This window comes from Pleurodeles waltl, chromosome 6, assembly GCF_031143425.1.
Source record: "Pleurodeles waltl isolate 20211129_DDA chromosome 6, aPleWal1.hap1.20221129, whole genome shotgun sequence".
Lineage (NCBI taxonomy): Eukaryota > Metazoa > Chordata > Amphibia > Caudata > Salamandridae > Pleurodeles > Pleurodeles waltl.
This window is the reverse complement of record NC_090445.1, coordinates 569444362-569466498: the sequence shown is the minus strand read 5'-3', so window position 1 is coordinate 569466498 and position 22137 is coordinate 569444362. Positions and strand designations below refer to the sequence as shown.

At 46.7% G+C, this 22137-nt stretch overlaps 1 protein-coding gene across 1 annotated transcript in view; it reads left to right on the top strand.

The window, feature by feature from the left end:
• Positions 1-22137, top strand: part of MTCH1 (mitochondrial carrier 1) — a 215093-nt gene that overhangs the window by 81643 nt on the left and 111313 nt on the right. Inside the window, exons 8-9 of the mRNA XM_069238748.1 lie at positions 2837-2930; positions 5409-5456. Coding sequence (XP_069094849.1) covers positions 2837-2930; positions 5409-5456 — 142 coding nt within the window. The remainder of the gene's footprint in view (positions 1-2836; positions 2931-5408; positions 5457-22137) is intronic.

The following is a 22137-nucleotide window of genomic DNA, read 5'->3' as shown; positions in this document are numbered from 1 at the left end:
TATCTGTTATTGCCTCTGTCAAGCCTCTTGGGGAACCCCTGGACTCTGCACACTATATCTCATTTTGATATAGTATATACAGAGCCAGCTTCCTACATGATCCTTGTGGCAGTCTACTTTTGCATACCATCGCCTCATACACAAATCTTGAGTGGTTGTGAAATTGGATTAATGTAGATGCTTGTCTGCTGGTCTACCAACCACACAAATCAGCTATTTGTAGAGAGCAGAAAATGCTGCAGTGAGTCGAACTACTGGGCAGGAAGGAGTGTAGGCTAGAAAATTACTCCAGTGGTTGCCAGCCACTGACAGAATTAATTTAAGACTGGGCTGCTGCATGTCTAAACATGGTAACAATCTGTCTGTTTCTCATTATACCACCCAATAAAAACGCTTGGTAATCAAGGCAAAACATTTATTTGATTTTCTCTTATTAAACATAGCTCTAATGATGGCAGGACCTTTTTATGGTATATTATTGTTTTCCTTCTTGACACATTAAATGTACTCATCCAACAGGTCTGTAATAAGGCAATAATGAGACTTGCACCAAGAGATACTCAGCCAGAGTGTTATGTAGTGTTATATTGATTTGTATTGCGCACTAATCCCTCAATAGGTTATCCAGACACTTGGGCATGTGTATAGTTTTGTGGCCCCCAAGGTGCTTATACAAAGTGCCAAATCTTCAGCTTCTTGCGGAAGTCAAGAAGTGAGGAGGAGGCTCTGATGTGTAGAGGAAGGTCGTCCATGACCTGAGTACAATGTAAAAGAATGGCCAGTTTTGATTTTGCAGATGTGGGGAATGTTTGCGAGTGAGAGTGAGGCAGAGTGTAGGTGTCTGGTGGGTTAATGAAAGTGTATGCAGCTGTTCAGGTACTCTGGTCCTGTGTTGTATAGGGCTTTGTATGTGTGCGTGAGAAGTTTGAGTTGGCTGTGCTTGTGGATGGGGGAGCCAGTGAAGCTTCCTGAGGTGTTGTGATGTGGGTGCGGCGGGGAAGGTCTAGTATGAGTCTTGCAGCAGTGTTCTGGATAGTCTGGAGTTTGTGTAGGAATTGTTTAGAGATTCTGGCATAGAGAGTGTTGACGTAGTCCAGCCAGCTGGTGATGAGTGCTTGCATGGTGGTCCATCTGGTGTTCTGAGGCAACCATTTGAAGATTTTTTGCAGCATGCGTAGGATGTAGAAGCAGGAGGTGTGCAGTGTGCTAGATTTTGTGCGCGATTTGCAGGTGTGGGTGTTGGTCCTAGCTCCGACTGCCACCTGGTGGAGTCCCATGGGGAGATCTTGTTGACAAAGACCAGTACTTCCGTTTTGTCAGAGTTGTGCTGCAGATAGTCCATCTGCATTCAGTCTGCCACCATAATCGTCGTGCATTTGGTAAATTTCTGGCAGTGGTTGTTTTTTCTGTCAAAGAGAGGATGAGTTGGGTGTCATCGGTTTAGGAGATGACGGTGATGTCTTGTGATCAGATGACATTGGCAAGCAGTGTCATGGATGTGTTGTAAAGGGTAGGGCTGAAGGATGATCCCAGTGGGACTACGCATATCAGTTACTTGGTCTCGGATATGAAGATTGGCAGCTTGACCCTTTGGGTTCTTCCTGTGAGGAAGGAACAGATCAATTTGAGGGCGAACCTTTGTCTGACAATCTTGTGGAGTTTTCTGATGAGGGTGTTATGGGAGGCAGTGTTGCTAGCTGTAGAGAGGTCCAGCAGGATGAGGGCCGCTGTTTTGTCCTCGATTCAGGATGATTTGAATGTCATTGGTGTATGTGATGAGTGCTGTTTCAGTGCTGTGGTTCTTTCTGAATCCTGATTGAGTGTTGTCTAGCAGATGGTGAAGCTCGTGGTGGGTTGTGAGTTGCTTTTCGTTGGCCTTCTCAATCACTTTGGCTGGATAGGGAAGCAGGAAGATGGGTTGAAAGTTAGTTGATTCGGGTAGACTGTGGGCTTCTGGAGGAGGGATTTGATTTCTGCAAGTTATCATTCATCCAGGAAAGTGGCAGACTTGATGGAGGTGTTGAAGTTATGGGCCATTGATGTTCCCAGGTTGTATATGTGGTGGGGGCATGCGTTCATTGCGGCCCTTGAGTGGATGGTCCACATGATTGCTGCTGTGTCATTTTTAGTAAAGGATGTCCATCCGGTCAGGTGGTCATCTTGGTTGGTGGTGGATAGGTTAGCAGTGAGTGTTCTGGGGTTGGATTGGTGTGCGAAGTTGCTGTAGATCTTTGCGATTTTTCTGTGGAAGTTGGATAGGTTGTTGCAGAGTTGCTGAGAGGCAGCAATGTTGGTGACAGTGCCTTAGGGCAGGGTGAAATCCTTGATGATGGAGATCTCCTTACAGGTGTTGGAGCTTCCTTTAATGCGGTCCACTAAAGCACACTGCAAATAGGTCTGTCTTGCTAAGGTCTACGCTTAATATGTTAGCTGATAAAATATAGTGAAAGGCCAGTACACACATGCACTAATGTATCCATTATATCTAATGGATAAGTCTTGTTTGACTATTAGAGTTTACTTCAATCCCCCTAAATAAACCCAGGAAGAGATAATAAACAATATAATGAATCATCAACTCAGTCATTTGTTAAGAACTTGTTTACCTGAAAAGTGGCTTAATGTTAACATAACATCTGGAAGTGCTCATTTCCTACGTGTGGGAGCAGTGGTATATATGTCCTTTGTGGCGATACAAAAGAATGGTTGGCTCAGATTTATTAACCTCTGACTATGACTCAAACTGCATCATTTAAGATTTTACTGATAGCAATGGTGTATTTGTTACCTGTCTATATTATCCATATTCATATCTTACAATTTTCTTCCCTCCCAGCGGTTTGGTTCCTCTCATATTGGGAGATGTGATTTTCTTGTGGTGTTGTAATCTCCTGTCCCACTTCATCAACGCCTACGCTGTAGATGACAATGTAAGTGATATTTTTTCCTCCGATGGTTGTTTATTGGGCAAGAGCTAATCTTGTGTAACCTCTAATGCATTGCTCATGCAAGCTCATGAAAGCAGATTGTGGCCTCCGACTGAGGGAGGCCCTTGGCGAGCAGTGTGAACGTTCCCATCTAGCACTTCCTGAAGAAGAAGTCAATAAAGTCACTAGTTTGACCTTTCACATCTAGTACTGGCTGATGGAGAGGTCCTAGATCAGCCCAAGGGGAACTTTTCACTTTTATCACAATCTGTTGGAAAGTCCCTTACTTACCAAAAAGGGACCATTCACCTCTAACACAGCCTAAGTCTGAGGCAACTGAAAGGCCAAAGTATCGCATTTCACATCTAAAACAGGCAGATGGAAAGTAATTCACAGGCCAAATTAGTGCCTTTCACATCAAGCAGATGTGGTGTTGTAGTGTGACCTTCTGCCTCTAAAATAGCTGACTGGACTAGTGATTGATATAAGCGTGGGCATTCACACCTAACCCAGGGCGTGACCTTTCACAGCTAACGTGGGTGATGAGAACACTGAATAGCCAAAATGTAGCATTTTGTTTATCAGTTTTGTAAGCACTCCATTGTATGTTGCATTGTCAATGTTCACATTTAACACGCAGTAGAGGGAATATTCCTACAAGGCACAATTATTTTCTGCACGAATGTCCTCTCTTGATTTTGGTATAAGCACAGAATTTCTTTTCTAAGTGTGACCTTAACAATTTCATGTACACTAAATGCTCAGTAGAATAACTGTGTCAAGGAGAACCACTTCCACTCACAAACAGTGTGACCAGCATATTTTATGCCCATAGCAATGTTTGTGTGCTTGAAAAAAACCCAGTTATAAATAGTTTCAGTTTTAAATATTGTGTTTTGATAAAGGTTTCTGAATTCTGAACTTGTCGCATGGGCTCTCATTATCCTAATGAAGCTGCTGGATTCTGGTGGCAGCAGCTCCTAAATTGTGGGAAACCGAGCCCAATCCCACACCATGTGACAATTGTCGGCCTAATCCATTTCCACCCCCACCCAAGAGCAGGGATGATTTGTGGCAACCGGGCGCATGACAAGAATGACTTCTCAGGGAAATCTTGGTGTATCAGATCTCATCCTTTTCTCTCAGTTACATTGGCCGCACACTTGCAACGACAAACAGAGGTAGAAGAATGGTCAATAAGATGTATTCATTCAGCTGCATCTTAGATAAAATGGCATGAACTGCAATAATTAGAATGATGAAAGACGCTAGAAGCAAAATGATGACAAGAAATGTGAAACACAAAAAAGTCCCACCTTACTGTCACTGTGCATAATGTATGCAGTTCCTACCTAAGCTATGTTAGAACACAGCGTGAAAAGCCCTAATCTGCTCTTCAGGATTCCCCCCGGGAATACATCATCCCCATACCTGAACAAGGAAGCCTGTTGTCTAGAGAGACACCATCCCCATCTAGGCCAGGGAAACAGTAATCTCAGTAAGCAGCTGTAGCAAAGTCAATCAGCATGCAGTCATGGTCATCTGGATGGAATCTCCCTGTAACGTGCATGAGATAGAGAAGTGTTTTTATAATAAAGCAACTGATGTTCTGAAAAAATGTCCCCACATAAGGATGTGTATTTTTTTGTGAATGTTGGAGACACAGTGTACCACTTTGCTGGCAACCCTATCTCGCTTCAGCCTTGAGGAAAACACAAAGTGAAAAGAATGTCTTGCTAAGAAACGCAATAGTTTTCTAGGCAAAATAACAACTACATAGGGGTTGAGACGGAGCAAATGTCTCCACTGTCAATCTGTGTCTAAGAGCACGTAACACATAGCTCTCAGGAAGGGTTCATCCCACATCAAGGGGTAGGCATTATTGTATCTTGACTATCCAGCCAGGCGTAGAGGTCACAAGGATAAGCATAGGGATCTGACCATTCAAGGCATGATCAAGCCCCTAGCTTTTGCAACACATGACCTCATCAAAACCTACCAAGATCTCTTGAGTTTCAGAAGATTAACATTGTGTCACTTATAAGAATTTTTTGTTTTTCCAATGAATATTCACAAAGAGGTCTGGGGTGATTTAGTTAGGTCTTGCGTGGTGTTCAAGTATGATTGTAGCATGTTTTGCTGTGTGACGGTCAAAGACTTGATTTTTTTTGTTTCTTGGGAGCAGTGGTGCTGCTTCGAAATCTGGTCATATTTGTTAGTTTGCAGTGAAGCGGTTTGTCGACCTGAAACACAAAGCAAGTTTACAAATGACATACCTAAAAACACAAACAGCACAGACCACTGAAAAAGACAAGAAAAAATTAATGTAAATTGGTGTTTGCCTTGCAGAACATTTTCCTAATGAGCCCAAACTAAAAAAATGTATTTAATGTTTGTTATATCAAGTAGCAAAAAGAAAATCCAAGTACTTAATTGTTGTTCCATTGTCGTTAATTTCTTCATCTCTCCATTGACTTGCAGTTTAGTCAAGCATCTGTGATCCGAAGCTATACAAAGTTTGTGATGGGGGTAAGTATGCAATATGTGGAATGCTGCTGTTGAGAAATGTGGAGTAGGGAGTCTCCTTAAATGAGACCCGTGAGTGTATGTTTGTTTGTGTATGCATTTGTTGTATACATTTTGTATGATTCTTGAGTGCTATTTAGCCAGCAATATGTTTACATGTTGTATTGTCTTCATGTATTGCTCACACACTGTATCTTTTTACCTGATAATGTGTAGTTGTGTGTTATGTCATGGGTTGTATGCTGTGTACCGGGTCGCGGTCACCCTGCTTCACCCCGACACAACGGGCAGGTGGTCAAGGCTCTACAAATGCGTGATTAATGCATCTTAATGCAGGGATGCGGACCACCACTTTAAAATGCATTAGTCTAACTCCAGATGCATGGTATTTAGCAGGGCTGTACCTAGTGCCTGTGTTTATAGTGTAAGTTAGTGTTGGATTGTGGTGTGCAGTGGATTCGACAAGTCAGCTGGTAGTACTCAAAAGGGCTAAGTGTGAGTTGAGCTTACCATCTTATATTAATTTAAACCTACAACTTCACTTGGACACTGTTCATCTTAATATGAGAACCTAAAGGCCTACAGGAAGAGGTGGAAGTCCTGTAAATGGGACCTGAGAAAGGCAATAAAGAAACAACTAAGACTACAAGAACAGATATAAGAAAAAGCACTCCACTAGTGCATAGACATTATCTGGCCGCCCTAAAGCAGCTTACTGCAGCAGATTAGACTGTTCACAGAAGACGAGTTGGCCATTTATATAATCTCTACATAATGACTGACAAAGATTTGTTGTGCTGTCTGAATATATCACTTCATAAAGAACTGGACTATGCCAAATAATTTCTGAAGGATTTTAAAGGTATTGGTAGGAGGAGAGTTGTGAAATTTTATAAAATATCTTCTTGTCCAAGGGACAGGATGTATAACAAATTTGCTTGTCCTGTTAAAAAAAAATACACTTGTTCCTTTTGGAGCCGCGGTGACTTGGCAAACTATGGCAGTATTCTCAATATATCAGTGCTATGTTATTGGACTCATCAATTATGTTAAGTTTCATATTATATCAGAGCTTGCATTCTAAAAGTGCTCCAATTTGAACACCTTTCCTTAAACCTACAAACAAGTGATGGAGGGACTGGAAAGGAGTGGTTCCAGGTTTAGAATGTCTTGTGAGTCTGTGCATACTGAAAATCTAACATGTTTAAGGGTATTAAGCAACTCCTCTCCAGTCTCCTTCCAGTCTGGAAAAGAATTTAAATTTACGCCTGGCAGGAGTAAAACATTTTTGGTATCTTTATGTGTACATTTCCTTATGTGAAAATCAGATTTGCAGACGTTTGCTAGTAATATGGTTTGTAGGCTTGCTGCTGTAAACATGTTAATTCCTAAAAGTCATAGATCTGCCCCAGTGCCTATACCATATAGCTGTGGATACACTTTTATGGCTTTCTTTAAGCATTGTGCCCCTGGTTTATTTTCATTTTACCCATAATGATACCTAATAGTTATAATGTGTGTCCACTATTAATATTTTCTTATTTATTGGCATGCATCCATCATACTTTACTAAGTAGGAGTGATTGTATTTAAAGTTGCATGATAGTTTAGCAAAATGTATTATTAAATTGGAATGTTTTTGTAAAAACTTGTATGTTCGTAGCATATGTGCCTGTAGATGCACATGCTTTGCTTAGGCCTGCCATTTAGTGTGCAGCTCGGACATTACCACTTGTTTTTCTTCGAAGAAACTTTGAGTCACAAAATTACATAACCCCTCATCCACAATGTGCATGGACACTGACTTCATCTGAAATATTGTTGGTGCCATCGGGTTTTGACAAACTTGTGGCATAATATGATCTGATAGTTCTTTATTCTCAACACTGACAATGGAAGAACAATCATTGCTCGTAGTTTGCCGACTGGTCAACCAATTCCAACTGATTGAATCGAAGGTCAGGTACATAACACTATGGGCCTAGGCTCGTCAAGACCTTTGTGAGCTGTAGCAAAAAACGCCTCAGAGAATACAGACAGGAAGAGTGTGATGGAACAGATACCCTTCTGATTTTGCCCACAGCACAACACTTGAGCTGACCAACATGGCGGCATCGGCAAACTCTGTCTCTTGCCCGATCATGACTCCACATGCTACTTGTATATTGCCTTTTGTTGCAAGTAAACATTGAGATACAGAAGGGAAACGTCAATGGGCTAACCTAAAGATGCAGTGACATTCATCCACTGAGACCTCTCTGGCGAACAAGACCCACTTGATGTCTAAGGAGATGAAGCATGTACTGGTGACCTAGTCCATGCGCAGCCAAAATATTTTATCTTTGAGTGCCTTCAAGAGATAAGAATGCAAGGGGACACCTTCGGCTTCAACAACTGTAGGGCTGAGGATGCCGAAAAACATTGAGGGTTGTGAGTATCATATCATCGTTGAGCTTTGGCTCAGAACCCCACCCACCCAAAGACCCTTACGCCAAGGCACAGCATACTTCTGAGGAAGTTGGACGTAAAGCCCTAGCATCCAGTGCACCACTACTTTCGGGCTCCAGTCAACACAGAAAAAAGGCTTTAAAGCTAGGCGAGTACCCAGCGAAGGGTTTCAAACATTAACAGACCTTAGCACCCTCATCCTTCAGAGCTACTGAGACTCCATTTTCTGGACTGAATCCTGTGCCGAAGCCACAACTGAAGCATAGAGTTAGGCCTATGAAGTCAGGATCACAGGGGTCCGAGGCAATCCACCCGACAGACTAGTAGAGGAACTAGATGCCGACTTTTCACTCACCCAAAGACTTGGACGATATTGGTGATGCCGCCCCTGGGGAAACCGTCGACTGCTCTGCTTCCAGTTCTCAAAACACTGAAGGGTTACCTTTGGGGAAAAACTGGCTTTTGACACACCTCTGAACTCAGTACCTGAGAGACACTAGGACAAGACTGCAAGCCCTCCTCCATCGCCTCCTACACCCAGGCACTCACCCCTACCTCATCCTGCACCTTTTTCACCACCTCAACATGGCCATAATTCCCCCTCAGCTACAGTCTCCACCGTGGTCAGTCCACTCTTCCTTTGACTCAGGTTGTCCTCATGGAAGTGGAGACTTTTAACTGTCAACCGGCTGGGGAGGACCCCTGGGATGACTGTAACATCGACCCACCAAATGACCCCTACCTCAAGCTTTATCCAACCACGCCAACCACCCACCCCTACGATGCTACTGCACATCACAGTTATCCAGAGTGCGACTCTCACAATGAAAGTCAGAATGCATGTTACACAGGAAGCTCTCTCAAAGACTGAACACATAGTTCAGTTTTTATCAATGCTCAAGATAGCCCCCTGATAACTTTAAATACCCATTGAGAGCCAAAGTAGTCACACCTTGGATAGAGAGGAAGTTTGAAGCATCCCTCACTGACTCTCTTTACATCAGAGGACAGGCACCCCTGATTTCTTAGTGGACGTTTCTCCTCCAGATAAAGAGAGTAAATGTATTCACGCTGCTGGCAAATGTGTCACAGGAGGTGTAACCACCTGATGATGAATCGTCAATTTGGTAGGGCTGCTCTAGAGTTATGGTAGATACAATTGTGAGGACCTGAAGGCTCTTGTACAGAACCTCACTGAGTTGTATTAAGAGAAGGGTGAAGAGCTAGTCATGAAAGGAAATACCATTTCTTTTTATTTTTTTGAATGTTTTTATTAAGTTTTAATAACAAACATACATGAAATGCAACTCAGTAGTGGTGCAACATCATGGACAGTGTACAAATATATTATGCAGCTATGTAGAAGGATGTGTAAAGAGTGGTCAAGATTATAGTCTTTCGGAGCATACAATGTCCAATGCTTTAGAAGCTCTGAACAAAGGGATGCTGTTGTGCTGAATGAGTCATAGCGACCCATCGCAATGGGTCCACGTTTTGCATCCGATGTTGCAAGCAATCTTAATGGTCGATAATAGAAACCTACAAATTGGAATAAAGTTAGAATAAAACTTGTTTCTTCAAGTGGAACTCAGAATTTAGCACACTATATAGCATACATACCTTGTGTCGTTATGCTCAAAGAAGCTATTCTGTAGGTGTTTGTGGCCAGTGTGTTTGTGTGGAAATGTGCATGGGTTAGCCTGGTGGGGTTTGTAGGTGGGTGAGGTGTGACGATAGTGGTATGGAGTGTGGATGGTGACTCTGTGGCGTCACCGCTCAGGGTTCCTCGGTAACCAAGAGAAAATAGTCATGATGGGTTCGACATATGTCCTTTGGTCTGGAGGCTGGGGCTTGGAGCGAGGCATATATCTCCCTAGCGGAACTGCGGTATGCTAAGCTTTTAAGCCATGCCTGGATCATGGGTGTGTGCCCACTCCCCCAATGCAGTACAGTGAAATTTCATGTTTTGCCAAGAGGAGGGCCATGGCTATGAAGAGTTGAATACTTTTCTGAAGGTCCTGCGTGTAGCCAGATAGTTCCAGGATAGGGTCAGGATTGGGGGAGGGGGGAAGCTCTGTCATCGGAGCCAGATGAGAAGAAATTTCATGCCAGTAAGGAGTAAGGTGTACATGTTCATATCATAAGAATAAAATCCGCTCCAGCGGTGTGGCATTTAGGACAATTGGATGGTTTCATGTGATGAAACTTGTGTTGGTCTTTTGGAGTGACAAAGGCTCATCTCAGAAATTTGAAAGGAATGAGTTTGTTGGTGATGATTAGGCAATACCAGTTGAGTTTGCACTCAGCAAACATTCCATATCTTATCTGTCAGGGAATGTCCCAAGTATCTTTCCCATTGGTCATGGAGTTGCATGTCGCATTTAGGAAGCAAGGCTAAACAGATGTGATACAATCTTGACACCACTTGGGTGCCACCCTCGTCACCAATCACTATAGTTTAGGGGCGAATTTCATCTGGTGCAAGTGGTTAGGATGGAACAAGTGCTTGCAATGCATCATTTATACAATGCATTATCAAGTTGTCCATGAGGGTGGCAGAGGCGAAGCGCGGGTCAATGGAGTGCGTAATGGCATGGCCATCTGGGAAGAGGTCCCCAAGTGTATGGAGGTCACATTGCAACAGAGTGCGTTTTACTAGGGCATCACAGGTGCTAGGGAGCCAGGGGTTGTCAGCCACTGGGATTGATGGGGAGTATAAGATAAAGCCCCCTAGTTTATGTTGGAGTTTCCGCCACGCCCACCACGTTGTGGATAGGAGTTGTATGTCTCCGGGATCTAGCGGGATCCCCATGGGAAAGATGGAAGCCAAAGGTGTTGGCATAGTGAAGTCTTTCTCTGGTTTGGTGTGGAAAAGTCTAGCATCTGGGTGAAACCAGTGATTGGCATACTGACATTGTGCTGTGGGATAGTATAGGAGTGGGTGGGGTACCCCAAATCCACCTCTCTTATAGGGGAGAATTAGTGTGTCCAAGCTTATCTGAGGACGTTTGCCCATCCAGATAAGCTTGAAGAGCAGGCTGTGTAATGAATTGAAAAATGTGTTGGTTAGTTGAATGGGGATGTTTAGGAAAAGATAGAGAAACTGGGGTAATACCACCATTTTTATGTTCACTATTCGCCCAACCATAGACAAAGGCAAGCAAATCCATCGCTCCAACAATAAAAAGCCAGATGGAATACCCAGATTTCGCAGGGTAGCGTGGGAAAAAGGCCATCCAGAAGAATCAATTGCCTTCTCTGCTTCCAACAAGGCAACCGCAGCTAGGGTGCCAGGAGAAATCCTATTAAGAGTGGAGAATACAATTTGTAGATTTAGGGAGGTGGAGCAGTGGGGTACGAACCCACACTGGGCCGGGGAGATTACTTGTTCCATTAAGAGGGCGAAGTGGTTGGCAAGCACCGTAGCCATGATCTTTTTCTCAACATTTAGGCGTGATAAGGGTCTATAAGATCTGCAGCATCGCAGGTTTTTACCCGGTTTAAGTAGCAGGGTTATTGTGGCTTCACGCAGAGATGGAGGTAGGATGCTGGGCTCGAGGGACTCGGCATACATGGCTAGTAGCCATGGGGTGAGGAGATGTTTTAAGTGATTTTAAAATTTACCAGTGAATCTGTCCAGGCCATGGGCCTTGGATCTGTCCAGAGAATCAATAGCCTGTATGATTTACTTGCTCGAAATTGGTTCGCTTAGGAACTGGCCATGGGCAGGGGGGAGTCACACCATAGCTATCTCCTCCAACTAAGCTGCCAGAGTTGCTGTGTCCCCGGTGAACCGAGAGGCATACATAATATGTATAGTTATACATAGTATAATATTGAAGGAGAGTCATCAGGATGGCCTCTTTAGAAGTCAACCTAGTGCCCCCATCCTGACACAGATCGGCAATGAAATCAGAGCCCCTCGGGGTCACAACAGGTTGGCCAAGGTACACCCTGGAGGCTCGCCCTCTCTGTAGTGCCGGGCCCTGGCATATTTCCCCCAAAACAGGACTTCGTGGTTTGGTGGGTCACGGTATTCCATGATTAGGGCAGTGCGCCGGAGGATTTGGAGTGCGGTGTGTTGATGCTCGTTAGCCGAGTCAATCTCAGCCGAGTCTTTAGATTTGTGCCATAATCCTACGCATATCTCGCAGCACTCTTGAGTGTTTGGAGATACAAATGCCTCTGATGTAGGCCTTAAATGCCTCTCAGAGGGTGGCTTGCGTGCTAACTGAGCTCTCATTAAGCTGATAGTAATCGACCACTGCTGTGTGTAGTTCATGGCTGAAGAGTGCATCCTGCAATGCCAGCGTGGGGAATTGCCATCGTAGCTCCAGGCTGCTCTCGAATAGAACATGTAATGCAAGGAGGGTTGGGGCTTAGTCTGAGACGGTACGAGCCAGGTGGGGGGCCTCTCTCAACTACGGGCAGAGTGTTGTGGATATGAACCAGTAATCAATAGGTGACCATGTGTTAGGGGCAGAAAAATTAGTGTATGCCCGCGTCGAAGTGCCTTTTAGGCATCAGGCATCCCTAAGCTGGTAAGTTTCACAAATTCCACACAGAACCTGGAGTGATCGAGGTTTACCAGTCAGGGAGAGCACTCTGGCGTCTAGTATTGCATCCATCAGTAAGTTGAAGTCCCTTCCCAGGAGCATGTGATCAAAATCCATGCGGACAATCAGTGTATGTAATTCCTGAAAAAAGTGAGGCAAATCTATATTAGGGGCATAAATGTTGGCTAATAGGAGTAAGTGCCCGACCAAGGTCCCTGTGACCAGGACATACCTGCCTTCTGCATCTAAAAAGGAGTCTGTAAGGCAGAACGGTAGGCTCTTGTGAATCAGAGTGCATACTCCTCTGGAGTATGTGCTGTAACATGAGTATTATTAGTGAGCGCCCCACGTGGATGCAATTGTGTGAGTTCTGCCGGGTGGGAGGTGTGTCTCTTTCAAAAACGCGATTTGAGCACCATGGCATGTTAGATACTGCAATACCGGTTTCCCTTTCATCTGGTTATTCAGGCCCCTGATGTTCCACGAAAGGAGAGTGAGCTCTAGAGGTGTCGGCTCAGCAAGGTTTGGTGGTGCCATTGGATAGTATATTTGAAATCGGTAGGACAATGGAGGTGTGTGATGATAATAAATGTGAGCAGTGAAGAAGAAACAACTGAACAAGCCCTATCCCTTCTATCCCCACCCACACATGACTAAGGTCAGTCTGGTGAATCCCCAAATACCAAAGTCCCATAAACGTAAAAAACAAAAACATATGACATAGCTGTGTATACCACTGGGGTGCAGCAACCCCGTGGCGGAGAGCCCAATCATGGTTGGATCTGCATTGGAGTGTCAATATAATGGGTGAGAGTTAGAAAAAAGCAGGGGGCAGTGCCTGAAGGTGCTCAGTGGGTGAATTCCCCTCCAAGAATCGTCTTGCACTGTCATGATGAAGTCTGGGAAAAGGGAAACCATGGATCCCTGCCACTGCAGTGGGCTGTGCTCCCTGGCCAATGGTAGCGCTGTGTCACGATATCGGAAGTTGAGTAATCTGGCAATGATTGGTCGAGGGGGGCAGCCAGGAAGTGGGCTTAGCCTCAGCCCATTCTACAACAAAGGTGGATGTGAAGTTCTGCCTGGCTAAGAGATCCGAAAGTAGCTGTTAAACGAATGAGTCCATATGCCCAGTTGCGGTGGACTCTGTGACTCCCAGTATACGTAAATTGTAGTCTGCTTCTGGCCTCGAGGTCCTCATGTATTTCAGCAAATTCTCCAGTCTTTCTTGTTGTTTCATGATTTGCGTGGCCCCATCTCCCAGGTTTGAGACTTGTTCGTCTGCAGTGTCTGGTCTGGTGTTATGACGCTTAAGGTGATTGCCCATACTATCAAGGTGCCCAGCCAGAGTGTCAAACCTGGTGTCTGTGCCCGAAAGTCTACCCTGAGTTCGGCAATTATTGCGTCTGCACCAGATGGTGCCCCTGGAGCCCCCTGTCCGCCATGACTCCAGGCCCGGCAGCCACAGGTCCCTTCTGTTTATCGAAGGTGAGTCTTCTCTGTTTGGGGAAGATTTCCACCAGGTGCTCATGGTTCTCGTCAAGGCGCAGGGGTCTCACTGTCTCACCATCAGCAGGATTCCAGGTAGGCCTGGTGGCGAACTGAGGGGGTCGTCCCCGTGTGCGCCTTTTCAGGTGATTTGAAGGTATTGCAGCAGGTGTATCCCACAGCCGGTCTGTCAGGTAGGCCGCCTCACTACTGTGCTGCTGAGCCAAAACACGGTCGGCGGCTCCCAGCCGCCATGTTGGAGTTATCCTCTGGTTCGGCACTCAGCGCAGGCTGACCTGGCTCAGCAGAGAGGAAGGGACCGTCACTCCACAATCACTGTCGCAGCCCCCTGCAGCGGGGCTGTGGCAGGGAAGAAGGCACGTCCAGTGGGTACACGCATGACCTGTGGAGGTGGATGATGCATCTGATGGTGACAGGGAAGGTGGGGGAGGAAAGTCCGCTCGGTAACCCCAGCCCGGGTAACCCCAGGGTCTGGCCAAATAGGATTGAGTGGCAACTAGGCCCCACATCAGTATGGGAACCACGCCAAGAGCACCAGACCCGATGCGGGTGCAGTGGCCGTGGAAGCATCTGGAGCGGGGCACTGCACCAGATGCTCCACTGGCAGCCCAGGCAGGCGAAAGCGGGAGGCTCGTGGCGTTTCAGTGGCCCTGGAACCTTAGGCTCACCCGCGGCCTTTCGCACAGGGCCTCTGTGGTGAGGTCAGGCCACCCACTACCTCACAGCGATCCTTGGCAGTGCATCCTGCCCCAGAATGGCACACTGGTGTCAGATCACTGCCCCAGAAGTAGGATGTAATATGGCCCCATTATAGCAGGATTTAGGGCAAGCCCTGCCGGAGCTTCAATGCTGTATGGCCATCTTGGTCCCTGGCTAGGCCAATCCCCCCAAAATACAATTTCTAGTTTAAATATCCAGTGCATACTGGATGCTGCAGATACTGCTTCCCACAGTGTAAACACAAATATACTACTCCACCAGCATGCATGACTTCAGAGCTTTAAATCAGAGGAACAACAGCACCTTCTTAACATCCTGTTCGATGGGAGCATCTCTTTGGTTCCCCAAGTGAGTAAGATGACAGAAAATATTATAAAAGACTCTGTAATCTGCAGCACATAGGGGCAGCTTTAGCAGACACCAGCCAAGGGGTGAACAAGACTACAGGTCAGGTACAATCATATCATCTCCTCCAATATACCTTTCATGAGTCCCCTACAGGCAGTGGGTACTCACAAGGAGGCTACCAAGCAGGGGCAAAGAAAGGGGTAGGGGTGGCTCAAGCAACGGAGCTCCTGCTACGAAGGCCGACTCCTCAAGTGTCCCCTCTGATCATCCAACACCTTTCTGAGAAGATGAAGGGAATTTCACTGTTGCTGGATGGAAATCACCAATGATCCATGGGTGTTCGCCATCGTCCAGCAGGGCTACTGCTTAGAATTCCACCCCACCCCACCCCACCGATCATACCACCACACCATTACACCCTCAGCGAAGACCACCTTACTTTCTTGCCGGAAGAGGTCCCAGCGCTCCTCCAGAAGAGCGCAACGCAGCCGGCACCCCAGCACCAATGGGACAAGGGTACCTACTTGCTGTATTTGTACAATCTAAAGAAAGATGGCTCCCTTCTTCCCATATTAGACTTTAGGCCACTCAGTCAACACATCTTGTTGGAGCTTTTTCACTCGACAACCCTACAGGACGTTTTTCTGCTTCTCCAGGCAGAATTCATGATTGCGTTAGATCTTAAGGATGCCTACTTCCACATTCCTATCCAACCCACTTATCACGAGTACCTCCAGTTTGTGGTAATTGGATAGCCCTGTGATTTCACAGTTGTTCCATTTGGGGTTGACTAAAGTATTTCTTGTACACAAACATGATTTATAGGTTTTCTGTTTCATGTCATTGTACCTTGCAGGTTGATTTTATTTTGTGTGTGTCAAAGAACGGGGAAGACATGGGTAGATAATGTAGTTAAATGTGGCATACTATGTTGGTGTATAGGTTATGGGCAGGCAGTGGGTTCTAATTTGCATGCCGTCTGATGTCAGTTGTATATGAGATAAAATAGATTTGTGGTGTGCAGTGGATTCCACCAGTCAGTTAGGCTCAATAACTGGAGCTGAGCTGGCCTCTGCATATTCCTGGAGTGGTGGTTACATGTATCTTACTGGAATAAATTAACTTAAATCTACAACTGCGGTTGAGTTCAGTTCATCTTAACATTATGTTAGTAACTATTGATCTTGTCTTACTCTTACATCTTCTGGTCATAATAACAAACAAGTCAAATTTCAGTTTTATGGTTCATCAGGAGCCCTTAAGGGCATTATGTTATATCCATGATTTACTTCTTAATTATTTATTTGCATGCATAGTGTTAAATATGTCTGACCACACCTCTTGGACGTCAGAGTCCTGTGCGTAAGTTTGACAGAAGTTTGTATTGAGTAGAATAACGGATCATTGATTTTGGACAGTCCCAACAAAGAAGTGAATTATAAAGCATCGATAAACCATGTAAAGGGTTAGCAAAATATTTCCATGAGGGATTTAGTCCGCAGTGGGGGTTTTGAGGCACAATCAGCAGTATGATGACTGTTTCATTTAGCATTGACTGGCTCAATTGTATTTTGTAGAGGTGGTGCATGTGGCAGTGGTGGTACCACCATTTTATAGCATGAAGTTTCTGTCTGGAGCATAGCAGAGCCCTTTGTGATCTAGTGGAGACCTCCTCAACCAAGTGGTGGAATGAGAGCAGTGTGTGGCTCAAGCAAAATCTCCCCATAACTGTAGATCCTGAATAAAGTGCATCTTTCATGCACCCATTCTATTTACATGCTTCCCAGCTTCACTCCTTCATTATTCAATAAATTTCCACTTCTCTGCTATAATTCATTTTCATTCTTCTCCCCCTGTGACCTGGGTCACCGTGCTTGGACCCCTTCAACACTCTTTGGTCTCTCCTCAGTTCCCCACCTAATCTGGTTTTATCCTTCCTACATTTTAACCTTCACTTCCTATATACACACTCACACTCTTTTCTTTCTCTCTCTCGCTGACTCCCATTTGTTTGGGGCACCCCCTACTCTGGTGAATTACCTGCTCTGCCTTTTGGCACCAATCAAGGTCGGACTCCCTGTCTCCAACACTGGGGGGAGTAGCCATGCCCCATGCTTTTGCAGTACTGCGCTTGGCCACCCCTGCTGCTGCCACCAACCAGATCCTCCGATATCTAGGCCAGGGTTTCTCCTGTGATATTGTCAGGAGGAGCCATTTTGGGTCAATTGGAACCTCCTGAAACAGACATTCTCTCTGTAACCTTCCAACAATTCTCGGATATTACCATACATTCCCACTGGATGTGTAAAAATGTACATACTGGTCGCACCCCTTGAGACATAATGATGTGGGTGCTCTTCCTATTTAGTGGTGTAGGGTCCTAGAGTATTAGGACCTGTACAGGATCCTAAGCTGAACTAGCCTGATTCGGGCATGAATCACAATTTCCTGCAGGTTCTGAATGGCTTCCACCCAGACTTCGCCGTCTATGTCGCCTAGGTCACATATCCAGGTGTCTCTCAGAGCCACCTGCAGATCAGGGAAGTTGTTGGTCAGCTTCATATAGATTATAGAGATCGCCTTTTTGGTTAGTGGCTTTGTGAGTAAACGGTCCTCCAGGGTTGACGACTCTGGTAGTTGTTCACCCGCCAATATATGACTCCAAAGGGTGCCCCAGTTGCCGGTACCTGTATTTCTGTGACTTCACCAGCTCATATTTTTGGCAGAGGATCTCAACTTGTACTACGGTTTGTTCCCTCCAGATATCACCCAGATGTTCTATTCTTATTAATTCCTATCTTAACAAACCTGGCAAGCCTCCCTCCGTGTGTAATAAGTCGCTGTCTGATAGTGTGGTCAAATTGGAAAGTTTACCTTTCCATCCCAAATAGTTTGTAGCCTCCCTTCATATCCCAACCACCGTATAGGTGTGGGTTGGTAAATCATGTTGTTGTTTCCTACGGTAAAGGATTATAGGAAAATGGCTCCCTGTTGCAGTTACCCCCAACTTTTTGCCTGATATTGATGCTGACTTGACTGAGAAGTGTGCTGGGACCCTGCTAACCAGGCCCCAGCACCAGTGTTCTTTCACTTAGAAGTGTACCATTGTTTCACAATTGCCACATCCCTGGCACACAGATAAGTCCCTTGTAAAAGGTACCAGTGGTACCAAGGACCCTGTGACCAGGGAAGGTCCCTAAAGGCTGCAGCATGTGTTGTGCCACCCTAAGGGACCCCTCACCTAACACATGCACACTGCCATTGCAGATTGTGTGTGTTAGTGGGGAGAAACAGGCAAAGTCGACATGGTATCCCCCTCAGGATGCCATGCACACAAAATACTGCCTGTGGCATAGGTAAGTCACCCCTGTAGTAGGCCTTACAGTCCTAAGGCAGGGTGCACTATACCACAGGTGAGGGCATAGCTGCATGAGCAATATGCCCCTACAGTGTCTAAGTCTATTCTTAGACATTGTAAGTACAGTGTGGCCATACTAAGTATATGGTCTGGGAGTTTGTCAAAAATACCTACAACAGGAAGAAGGACTGTTGACCCGAAAGCCCCGCAGAGACGACGGAGACAACAACTGACTTGGCCCCAGCCCTAACGGCCTGTCTCCAGACTCAAAAAACCTGCACAGCGACGCATTCAGGGGGACAAGCGACCTCTGAGGACTCAGAGGACTTCCCTGCACCCAAAGGACCAAGAACCTCCCGAGAACAGCAGCACTGTTCAGAAACTGCAACAAACTTGCAACTTTGAAACAACTTTAAAGAGACTCTCACTTCCTGTCAGAAGCGTGAGTTTTCACACTCTGCACCTGACGCCCCCCGGCTCGAGTCCAGGACAACAAACACCACTGAGGAGACTCCCAGGCGACTCCAACGACGTGGACACCCTGAGTCGAGCCCCCTGCACCCCCACAGCGACACCTGCAGAGAGGATCCAGAGGCTTCCCCTGACTGCGACTGCCTGGTAACAAAGGAACCCGACGCCAGGCACTGCACCCCCAGGACCGAGAGGAACCACCTACCAGTGCAGGAGTGACAAGCAGGCGGCCCTCATACTAGCCCAGTCGGTGGCTGGCCCGAGAAGCCCCCCCTGTGCCCTGCCTGCATCGCCAGAGTGACCCCGGGTCCCTCCATTGCTTCCTATAGCAAACCTGTGCTGCTGAGGGTGTGTTTTGTGGGCTTGTGTGTGCTCCCCCCCCCCCCAGTGCTCTACAAAGCCCCCCTGGTCTGCTCCCCGAGGACGCAGGTACTTACCTATAAGCAGATTAGGACCGGAGCACCCCTGTTCTCCATAGGCGCCTATGTGTTTGGGGCCCTTTTTTTACCTCTGCACCTGACCGGCCCTGTGTTGTTGGTGCTGTGGCTTTCGGGTTGCCTTGAACCTCCAACGGTGGGCTGCCTATGCCCAGGATACTGACTGTGTAAGTGCTTTACTTACCTAAGAAACCTAATTAAACTTGCCTCCCCCTGGAACTGTTGATTTTTGCACTGTGTCCACTTTTAAAATAGTTTATTGCCATTTTAACCAAACTTTGTGTACTACTGTTTTAAATCAAAAATCTATGCTTACCTGTGTGAAGTACCTTGCATTTTATGTACTTACCTAAAACCTTGAATCTTGCGGTTCTAAAATAAGTTAAGAAAATATATTGTTTTCTATATAAAAACCTAGTGGCCTGGAGTTAAGTCTTAGAGTGTGTGTTCCTCATTTATTGCCTGTATGTGTACAGCAAATGCTTAACACTGCCCTCTGATAAGCCTACTGCTCGACCACACTACCACAAAATAGAGCATTATTATTATTTAATTTTGCCACTATCAACCTCTAAGGGGATTCATTGGACTCTGTGCACGCTATCTCTCACTTTGAGATAGTATATACAGCGCCAACTTCCTACAAGGATCGTTTCTTGTCCTCTGCAACCCATGACCTCCCTATCTACTCGATAGGCTGGTTCCTGACAGTCCAAGAAAACACAGTCATTAATCACTAGAGTAATCTAAACTCAGGGAGCTCACACACAAATACAAAGGCACTATCAAAACAGCAAAATCAAACTGTTTTGCCCAGAGGATAAGGGTTGCGATCAATGTCCCAAAAGAATTATTCAATACGGTGCACACTGTAGCGCCCCCTCTCCGATGCTACAGGAGATTGAGAATTCTCAATTCTTCTGAGAAAAAAAGGGGCAGTGTTTTTCATAGAATAGATCTTGAAGATCCATGCAGAGTTTGAGGCTTCTGCTGACGGTGCAGAGAAAGCTGGATTGGAACCACTGGAAGGAGGGTCACTAGATCTACATAGCTCCAGGTGTTTATATAGATTCCCCGTGTTGTCAGCCGATAAGATTAAGATTCTGTTGGCTGGAATAACTTCAGGTTCCTCAAATCAAATCATTAGCATTTGTAAAGCGCGCTACTCACCCGTGCGGGTCTCAAGGCGCTAGGGGGGAAAGGGGGGGGTTATCGCTGCTCGAACAGCCAAGTCTTTAGGAGTCTCCGGAAAGCGGAGTGGTCCTGGGTGGTCCTGAGGCTGGTGGGGAGGGAGTTCCAGGTCTTGGCCGCCAGGAAGGAGAAAGATCTCCCACCCGCCGTGGAGCGGCGGGTGCGAGGGACGGCAGCAAGTGCGAGGCCAGCGGAGCGGAGGGGGCGGGTGGGGACGTAGAAGCTGAGGCGTCTGTTGAGGTATTCCGGTCCCTTGTTGTGGAGGGCTTTGTGTGCGTGGGTGAGAAGACGGAAGGTGATCCTTTTGCTGACTGGGAGCCAATGCAGGTGTCTCAGGTGTGCGGAGATGTGGCTGTTGCGGGGTACGTCGAGGATGAGGCGGGCCGAGGCGTTTTGGATGCGTTGCAGGCGGTTTTGGAGTTTGGCGGTGGTCCCAGCGTAGAGGGTGTTGCCGTAGTCCAGGCGACTCGTGACAAGGGCGTGGGTCACGGTTTTTCTGGTGTCGGCGGGGATCCAGCGGAAGATCTTGCGGAGCATGCGGAGAGTGAGGAAGCAGGCGGAGGACACGGCGTTGACTTGCTTGGTCATGGTGAGAAGAGGGTCCAAGATGAAGCCGAGGTTGCGGGCGTGGTCTGCGGGGGTCGGTGCGGTGCCGAGGGCCGTGGGCCACCAGGAGTCGTCCCAGGCGGACGGGGTGTTGCCGAGGATGAGGACTTCCGTTTTTTCAGAGTTCAGCTTTAGGCGGCTGAGCCTCATCCAATCTGCGACGTCCTTCATACCCTCTTGTAGGTTGGTCTTGGCGCTGGCGGGGTCCTTGGTGAGGGAGAGTACAAGTTGGGTGTCGTCGGCGTAGGAGGTGATGATGATGTCGTGCTTGCGTACGATGTCGGCGAGGGGGCTCATGTAGACATTGAAGAGTGTCGGGCTGAGCGATGAGCCTTGAGGTACGCCGCAGATGATCTTGGTGGGTTCTGAGCGAAACGGAGGGAGGTAAACTCTTTGGGAGCGGTTAGCGAGGAAGGAGGCGATCCAGTCCAGGGCCTGGCCTTGGATCCCGGTGGAGCGTAGGCGGGTGATTAGGGTGCGGTGACAGACGGTGTCAAAGGCAGCCGAGAGGTCGAGGAGAATGAGGGCGACTGTTTCACCGTTGTCCATCAGGGTTCTGATGTCGTCTGTGACTGAGATGAGGGCGGTTTCCGTGCTGTGGTTGGTTCGGAATCCGGTTTGTGAAGGGTCGAGCAGGTTGTTGTCTTCCAGGAAGGTGGTCAGCTGTTTGTTGACGGTCTTTTCTATTACCTTGGCTGGGAAAGGTAGAAGAGAGATGGGGCGGAAGTTTTTCAGGTCGCTTGGGTCAGCCGTAGGTTTCTTTAGTAGGGCGTTGACTTCAGCGTGCTTCCAGCATTCGGGGAAGGTAGCAGAAGAAAAAGAAGAGTTGATGACGGTCTGGAGGTGCGGGGCGATGATGTCGTCGGCTTTGTTAAAGATGAAGTGCGGGCAGGGGTCCGAAGGGGCGCCGGAGTGGATAGAGTTCATGATGGATTTGGTTTCTTCCGTGTTGATGTGGGTCCAGTTGTTGAGGGTGATGTCCGGGGAAGCGGGTTCAGTGGTGTATGGTTGGGTCTGGTGTCCGAAGCTGTCGTGGAGGTCGC